This window comes from Lipotes vexillifer, unplaced genomic scaffold (genome assembly GCF_000442215.2).
Source record: "Lipotes vexillifer unplaced genomic scaffold, Lipotes_vexillifer_v1.1 scaffold645, whole genome shotgun sequence".
Taxonomy (NCBI): domain Eukaryota; kingdom Metazoa; phylum Chordata; class Mammalia; order Artiodactyla; family Lipotidae; genus Lipotes; species Lipotes vexillifer.
The window spans coordinates 313236-322782 of NW_006777439.1; the positions used below are offsets into that span (position 1 = coordinate 313236).

General features: G+C 37.3%; 1 protein-coding gene across 1 annotated transcript in view; it reads right to left on the reverse strand.

Annotated features, from left to right (window-relative positions):
• CIRSR (corepressor of RBPJ and splicing regulator) overlaps positions 1–9547 on the reverse strand; it is a 40447-nt gene that overhangs the window by 14249 nt on the left and 16651 nt on the right. The window contains 1 exon segment of the mRNA XM_007451066.1: positions 9302–9419. Within this exon segment, the coding sequence (XP_007451128.1) occupies positions 9302–9419 (118 nt within the window).

Consider the following 9547-nt stretch of genomic DNA (forward strand, 5'->3'; position numbering starts at 1 on the left):
AGACAGAAAAGAATAGAAAAAAATATTTGAAATAATAATGGCTGAGATTTCTCAAGACTAATGATAGACACCAAACCACGAATCCAGGAAGCTCAGAGAACATGGAGCAGGATAAATACCAAAAATCTGTACCTAGGTATATGATATTCAAACTGCAGAAAATCAAAGATGAAGAGAAAATCTTGAAAGATGTCAGAGGGGGAAAAAAACCTTACAAAGAGAGGAACAAGGATAAGAATCATGAGACTTCTCTTAAGAAACCATGCAAGCAAGAGGAGAGTGGAGTGAAATATTTAAAGGTTGAAAGGAAAAACCTACCAACATAGAAATTATCCAGTATCCAGTAAAATTATCCTTCAAAAGTGAAGAAGAAATACTTTCTCAGGCAAACAAAAATTGAGGAACATGTTACTAGTAGACCTGCCTTTCAAGAAATATTAAAAAGAAGTTATTCAGAAAGAAGGAAATGACATAGATCAGAAACTTAGATCCACATAAAGAGCGAGCATTTGAGAAGAAATAAAAGGTACAATATTTTATGTTTTTTTATTCTTAACTGATCTAACAGATAACATATTATTCAAAATAATAACAGCAAGAATAAACTGGATGCATTATAACTTATGGATAAATGAAATATATGACAGTAATGTTATAAGAGACAGGAGAAAGGAATTGTGTTATATAACAGATATTGGTTTACTCTGTTATAAGGTACTGGCACTACTCATGAAGTGGTACAGTGTTATTTGTAAGTGGACTTAGATTAGCTGTAAATGTATATTGCAAATTCTAGGGCAACAACTAACATTTAAAAAAAATTAAGCATAATTGATATGCTAAGAGAGGAGAGAAAATGGAATCACATAAAATACTCAATTAAAACCAGAGAAAGCAGAGAGTGGAAGACAAAAAGAACAAGGGCAACAAATAGAAAACAATGATAAATATGGCAGATTTTAATCCAATTATGTCAATAATAGATAAAAAAAGATCCGGCTCTGTGTTGTCTACAGAAACCCAAGTTAAATATAAAGACACAGAGAGAGAGATTAAAGGAAGGATATGGAGAAAGATATACCATGCTAACACTAATAAAATAAAGCTGGAGTATTACATTATTTTCAGATAAAGCAGATTTCAGACCAAGGGAATTTATCAAGGATAAAGAAAGACAATTACATAATGAAAAAGGGGCTCATTCTCCAAGACATAACAATCCCAAATGTATATGCACCTAACAACAGAGCATTAAAATATGTGAGGCCAAAACTAACAGAAGTGTTTTTAGAAACAGACAAATCCCTAACTACAGTTGGAGACCTCAGTGCTCCTCTATCAGAAAAGGACAGATCCAGCAGGCAGAAAATCAGCAGGATATAGTTGAACAGCACCATCTATCAACCTGATCTAGTTGTTATTTATTGAGTACTTCATCTAACAACAGCAGAATACACATACTTAAGCTCATATGGCAGCAGTCCCCAACCTTTCTAGCACCAGGGACTGGTTTCATGGAAGACAATTTTAACACGGATGGGGGGGTGGGGGGTGGGATGGTATGGTTCAGGCGGTAATGTGAGTGATGGGGAGCAATGGGGAGCGGCAGATGAAGCTTCGCTTGCTCACCCACCGCTCACCTCCTGCCGTGTGGCCCAGTTCCTAACAGGCCACGGACCGGTACTGTTCCACGGCCCAGGGGTTGGAGACCCCTGTCATATGGAACAGTCACCAAGACCACATGCTGAGCCATAACCTTAGCATATACCTTAATACTAAAAGAATAGAAATCATACAAAGAATGCTCTCAGACCAAAATGGAATTAAACTAGAAACGAATAACAGAATGATAGCCAGAAAATCCCCAAATATTTGGAGATTAAATAAACACACTCCTAAATAACACTCAGATAGAAGAAGTCTCAAGAGAAATTTAATATTTTGAACTAGATGAAAATGAAAATACAACTGTTGTATAATAAAGAACTCTGTCCCCAATTCGTGGAAGGAGGCCTCTAAATCTCAGAGTTTTCTTGAGTGATAGGAGTGTCTTTGTTATTCATGGTGAGCCCCTAGATAGGTTTTGCCAAGGAGATGACTCAGGATGGGGCTGGCCACACCAGAAAGGCTAACCATGTGATTAAAGAGTTGGAGCTTTGAGCCACATATCAGCCTGATCTCTGGGGGAAGGGAGAGGGACGAGAGATTGAGTTCAACCACATGGCCAGTGATTCAATGAATCATGCCCATGTAATTAAACCCTAATAAAAACCCTGGACAGCCTGGATGAGTTTCCCTCATTAACAATACTCTGTGCATATTGGTGTACGTCAATAGGTAAGGAAGATGACATGTCCAGACCCGTGGAGAGAGGACACTGAAGCTACGTGTTTGCGGTAGGGAGAGGCAAGGAAATTTTGTGTTAAAGTGTGAAATTTTTCGTTGCCTAGGACTGGGGGAGACTGGAGACTGGGGATAAGAACTGAGGAGCGTGGGGTTTCATTTTGAGGAAATGAAAATGTTCCAAAATTGACTGTGGTAATGGATGTACAACTCTGTGAATATACAAATTCAAAGCCATTGAATTGTATACTTCAAATGGGTGAACTGTATTGTATGTAAATTATAACTCAATAAAGCTATTAAAAACACTTGCTCAAGGAAATGAAAAGACAAGCCACAGACTTGGAGAAAATGTTTGCAGAAGACATATCTGATAAAGGACTGATACCACAAATATATAAAGAATTCTTAAAACTCAACAATAAGAAAGCAAATAACCCAGTTTAAAAAAATGGGCCAAAGGCCTAACAGATACCTCTCCAAGAAGATATACAGATGGAAAATAAGCATATGAACAGATGTGCTGCATAACATGTCATCAGGGAAATGAAAAATAGAACAATGAGATACCACTACATACCTACTACTAGGTATGACCAAAATTCCTAACACAGACAATGCCAAATGCTGGTGAGGCTGTGGAGCTACAGGAACTCTCATTCATTGTTGGTGGGAATGTAAAATGGTGCAACTACCTTGGATCAGTTTGGCAGTTTCTTATAAAACTAAATATACTCTTACCACATGATCCAGCAATCACATTCCAAAAACCTGCACATAGATGTTTATAGCAGCTTTATTCGTAACTGCCAAAACATGGAAGCAACCAAGATGTCCTTCAGCAGGTGAATGGATCAATAAACTGTGGTACATCCAGACAATGTGCTATTATTCAGCACTAAAAACAAATACACTATCAAGCCATGAAGAGACATGGAGGAACCTTAAATGCATATTACTAAGTGAAAGAAGCCAATCTGAAAAGGCCACATACTATAGATTCCAACTGTATGACCTTCAGGAAAAGGTGAAACTATGGAGACAGTAAAAAGATCAGTGGTTGTTAGGGGTTAGAGGGGAGGGGGGGATGGATACTCCGAGCACAGATGATTTTTTAGGGCAGTGAAACTACTCTGTATGATACTATAATGGTGGATACATGCCATTATACATTTGTCCAAACCCATGGAATGTACAACACCAAGGGTGAGCCCTAAGGTAAACTATGGACTTTGGGTGATAATGATGTGTCAACGTAGGTTCGTCAACTATAACAAATGTACCACTCTGATGGGGGATGCTGATAATGGGGGAGGCTATGTATTTGTGGAGGCAGGTGGTATATGGGAACTCTCTGTGTTTTTCTCTCAATTTTGCTAAAACTGCTATTAAAAAAAAGTCTTTTAAGAAAAAACACCAATAAGACTGAAACAAAACAAACAAAAAGATTAAGTAGTAGACATACAGATATCTGTGACCATTAAATCTACTAAAGCCAAACAAAACAAAACAAAACAAAAAACCCACTTGCCTTGTTGAAAACCCCCACTGTGGATTTTAAAAAATGATGTTTAATTTCAATATACATTAAAAACATAAGTAAGTAACAGAAGGTAGAGGCAATGATAAGAGTAAGGGCTGGGCTTCCCTGGTGGTGCAGTGGTTGAGAATCTGCCTGCCAATGCAGAGGACACGGGTTCGAGCCCTGGTCTGGGAGGATCCCACATGCCATGGAGCAGCTAAGCCTGTGCGTCACAACTGCTAAGCCTGTGTGTCACAACTGCTGAGCCTGCACCCTGGAGCCTGTGAGCCACAACTAGAGCCCGTGTGCTGCAACTACTGAAGCCCACGCGCCTAGAGCCCGTGCTCCGCAGTGGGAGAGGCCACCACAATGAGAAGCCTGTGCACCACAACAAAGAGTAGCCCCCACTCACTGCAATTGGAGAAGGCCCGTGCGCAGCGGTGAGGACCCAACGCAGCCAAGGATAAATGAATAAAATAAATAAATTTATTTCAAAAAAAACAAAAACAAAAAACAATAACCTAATCTTAACCTTAAGAAGCAAACTAAAACCAAAGCAAAAAGAAAGAAAGGAACAATAGATATTGGGGTGAAAATTTATGAAATAGAGAATAAAATACAATAGAGAACATCAACAACAACAACAAAAAAGAGTAAGGGCTACAGAGTGTATACAAAAGGCTGGTGGGCCGGGCATTTAGTTATGTTGTAATATAAAAATATTTTATAAAAATTCAGTCACCACTGAAGCTTATAAGTTTTATATATAATTTTGATGTATCTAGAGTGGACAAAAACTTATAAAGTTAAGATGATCTTATCAGTAGAAAAGATATTCTAAACCAGCTTAGCCAAAAGAAGCATTTTGATTGCCTAATTTAACTTTGTAAAGGAGAAGTAAATCTTACAGCTGGTCTCTGTAAACCTCACAGCTGGAACGTTCTAACAGCACCTTGCAGTTTCCAGTGATCAAAGTAAGTTACTTTATATACTAAACTAAGAATTTCATTAATAGAAATAATGTAACACCAGGGGGTGCAGGCACAAGGCTGTACCCCAGGGGTGTGATTATCCCATGATAACCGTATCCACTGAAATTGCCTTATTGCAAAAATAATCTCTATTCACTGGTGAGACATTATTCAATAGGTGATTTTTTTAAATGAAAAGTTTTTAGCTTGAATCAGCAAGTGGATTAGGAAATTGGCCAGTTTATTATTCATTGCATTCAAATTTTGAATATAACATCATTATTTGCTTTCCTATTTGATACAGTAGAGTATTTTTTATTTGGTTTTGAGAAACCTTTAGGAGTTTCTAATAATGTTAGTTAAGTGGTATCGCTAAATTCAGGTCAAACTTTGAAAGGTATTAAGTGAGCAAAACCATTTTAAATAATTTATTTCTATGTATAAGTTTTAATTCCTCTAATATTCCTTTAAAAACTATAAATGTATAACCACTGTTAATATTTTAGTGTATCTCCTTCCAGGCATTTTTATTTTTCTAAAAGTATCTCTCTATATGTTTACCTAAACATATAAAGAGAAACATGAATGGAATCCATGTAATTACCTTGTTTTATAATGTTTATTTGACCAAATGTTGTAAACAACATCCATTCATTAAGAAATCTTCCTGTCATTTTTAATGGCTGCATAGTATAGTATTCCCCTGTGGCAATATCCCAAAATTATTCACTTACATCCTTTTATTGGATATTTAGGTTCTCTACCTGTCTTACTATTATACACAATGCTTTACGACAAAAATCTTGGGACGTATCGATGATTATTTCTGTAGGATATATTTATGACTTTGTAATATTAGTAAAACATAATTTAAACAAAAAAACAAGGTCCTGTTTCCCAAATCTTCCGTTGTTCTTACATACAGCTGAAGCTGATGGTTCTCAACGCTGACAGTGCATCAGAAATAGATCAGTAACTTTCATCATCTTATGTGGTATCACAGATGGTGAAAGTTACTGATCTATTTTTACCATAATCTTATCATAGAGTTCAGTGCTTTGAGGTATTCTTAGAAAAGTAAGACACAGGATTTAAGAAATTTAAAATACTGCTTCTTAATTTTTTTTTCTTTACTTGATATATCCTGGTATACCCTCATGTGTCAGTAGCTTGTCAATATAGATCAATAGCTTGATTCATATATCTATATCTAATGGCTATATGGTATTCCATTTTGGCTATATTGGTATTCCAATTAATTCCGTAATTAATTTATTTTAAAAATTAAAAAAAATTGTTTGGCCACGCTGCGCATCATGCAGGATCTTAGTTCCCTAACCAGGGATTAAACCTGTGCCCCCTGCAGTGGAAGCGTGGAGTCTTAACCCCTGGACCGCCCAGGAAGTCCCCATAATTAATTAAAAAAAAATACACCAATAGGGCTTCCCTGGTGGCTCAGTGGCTAAGAATCCGCCTGCCAATGCAGGGGACACAGGTTCAGTCCCTGGTCCAGGAAGATCCCACATGCCACAGAGCAACTAAGCCCATGCGCCACAACTACTGAGCCTGTGCTCTAGAGCCCGCGAGCCACAACTACTGAAGCCCACGCACCTAGAGCCCATGCTCTGCAACAAGAGAAGCCACTGCAATGAGAAGCCCACACTGCAACAAAGAGTAGCCCCCGCTTGCTGCAACTAGAGAAAGCCCGTGCGCAGCAACGAAGACCCAATGCAGCCAAAAATAAATAAAATAAACTTATATATGTAAAAAAATACATCAATAAAGTGTATGTGCCCAGTGCTATTCTAAGCACTAAACGTGTATTAACTCATTTAGTTCTCTTAACAACCTTATGAGGCAGGTACTAGTATAATACCTATTTTACGGACACTGCAAACTGAGGCACAGAGCAGTTAGGCAGCTTGCTTAAAGTCACATGGCTACTAAGTAGAGAGCAGGGGTTCCAAATCAGGCATCTACGTACCTCCACACCTCCAGAGTCTGAACTTACGGTTCCTTCTGTGTGGAAGCTTGTTCCTTTTGCCTGAGATACCAAATGCTCTTCTCCCAGATCCTGCATGGTTGCATTTTTCTGTCATCTAGGTCTCAGCCTAACATCACTTCCTCAGAGGGGCCCTTCCTGACCACCTCATCTAGTTATTCCCCACTTAGTTCTTATCACAGTATCCAATGTAATTTTAATCACAGAATTTATAAATACCTAGTACTTTCTTATTCATTAGTTTATTTTGTGTCATTCCCAATAGAATGAAAGTAAGAACCTCTTCTGTCTTGCTACTGTGTTCCGAGAGCCTAGAAAAATGGCTGGCACAGAGTAAGCACTCCATACGTGACTGTTGAATAAATGAGTGAGTTTATTTTACCAACACCTTATTGACAGACATTTAGGGTTATTTCTAATCTTTACTACTATTAACCTTTGAGCATCTACCTTATCACTTTCTTACTATAAATTCCTGAACGTTGAATTTCCAGTAAAACGATATGCATGTTCTTAAGGCTTTTGATACATATCATCAAATAACTCTTCAGAAAGGCTGCTCCAATTTATCAATAGTGGATTAAAATGTTCATTTTATCATACTTGCTCCAACACTGTATGTGTTTTTCTTTTAAACCTTTAGCACTCGTTGTTTTTGTTGCTGTTAGTAGACTTTCTAATACAGATTCAAGAGAAAGCAGGTCTGTTAGTTACTAAATAAAGGGCTATCCTAGTCTATGTATAGTCTACATCCTAGTCTCCTAGTATCCTGGAGTCTATCCTACTCATTCTCTCCAAGCAGAATCAAAGTAAGACAAGGCTGAGGAACAAAGACAGCAACTGCCACTGCCTGCCCCTAGCCAACACAGGGGTCATGTAGCTGGAAGAGCACCACAAGGATGGAGAAAGAATGAAGAAAGATGCAACCCCTTCCAGCAAACAGAATATACCTTTCAAACATAACAACAGATCCCTGTGACTACCAAAATAAGTGGTCAGAGATATTTGCGCCAGTGGGTTCTTCATCCTACTTTGCCCTCATTTTCTTTGGGGCTTTATTTCTTTGAGAGCTTCTCTCCCATCTTTCATCAGTTGAGTGAGGGCACGGGAGAGGGAGCATAGTATGTGGGTTTTAAGAGTACCTGCACTTAGGCATCAACAGGATGTTCTTTTGTCAGAGATTGCCAGACCAAGGTCTGTATGGCTATTTTCTCACTACTGAGCAGTTTTCCCTTTACCTAAGATGTGGGTTTTTTAAAGTTTTTTAAAGAGCAATAAGGATTTTTAAAAAATCAGTTGCAATATTCTGTCTGTACCTCCTCTAGCCATCCTGACATTCGTAACACCATTAATGAGACCTGATAATGGATCAAATTCCTAAACTCCTAATATGAGAACTGGCGTCTTGAATCCTACAGCCTGCATCTGGCTTGCTGGAAGAAAGCCCAATGTCTAGCTATAGAAGAGGGCTGAAGGTCATATGCTGATTGAGGGTGAACCCTGGGCTCAGAAGTGGCAGTGGAAGCCTCAGGGAGCCTAAAGAGGTGCATCACAGGCCTAGATTAGCTGAGAGGTTGGGGCTTCATGCCCAGAACATTTGCTTCAATACAGCAGCTCTGCCTTCATATGTTCTATACACTGGGATTTATTTTAAAAAATTAAAAAGGATTTATTTTAAAAAATTAAAAAAAGGTTCTATAGCTGTTTAAAAAATTCTGAAAATCTCGAGTTATATTATCATCCTTATTTTAAAATGAAGAACTGAAACTCATAAAGGTGAAATGACTTATTCATATAAGTCATTCACCTATTTCATAAAGGTAAAATGACAGGTTATTGCTATTATGATTCACTGTGATTTACTGTTGGATTAGTGTGGCTGTCTCAACAACATACTAACAAGGCACTGATAAATTTAAAAGTTCTCAGTTTTAGTATCTTTTTATAAAAAGAACCCAAATTAGACCAATTTTTCGTAAGTAGACAATAACATGCAGGAAGGTAAATAACTTTCAAGTAAAAATTAATTTTAATATATCTAATATCTTTTAAAAATTTTGATTTTATCTCGGAAACAAAAAATACAATTGTTGAGGCTTTTGTCCAGCCCAGTTCTACAACTTGGAAGGACATGAATATGAGAAATAGCCATTTCTTCCTTCTATTTTTAGGTTACCAACCTGATAAACTATGTTTAATACATCTGTTACTTTTAAAATCAATTTCACAGGGCCCTTGGCTAAAAAAGTTAAATTCAAATATACAGCATTTCAAATTCAAAACATATGATCAGAGTTTCCTGTTGACCATCACATTTTGGGAATATAACCTAACCCCCAAAAACCAAACCAAACCAAATCAAACCAATATCCAGAGAGACAAAAAAAAAAAGTTATTTTAGCTTCCCTTGTTTGCCCTCTTATAAATTCTAAAACAAACAAATAAATTATGTCTAGTGCCTACCTGAGCCATCAGTGGGAACTGAACTTGCATTAATTCCAGAAAGACCAAACAAAGGACATTCTCGATCTGTATTGACATGACCCCATTTGTGACATTTAATGCACCTCACATTTCGAACCTGAGAAATAGTAAACGTTAATTATTTTGGTTACTAAAATACTAATAATCTAACCAATGTTCAACTCCCCGCTCCTTAGCAGAGTTTAAGTTAAATTAGTCTTGTTTTTAAAAGATCTCCAGGGAAAG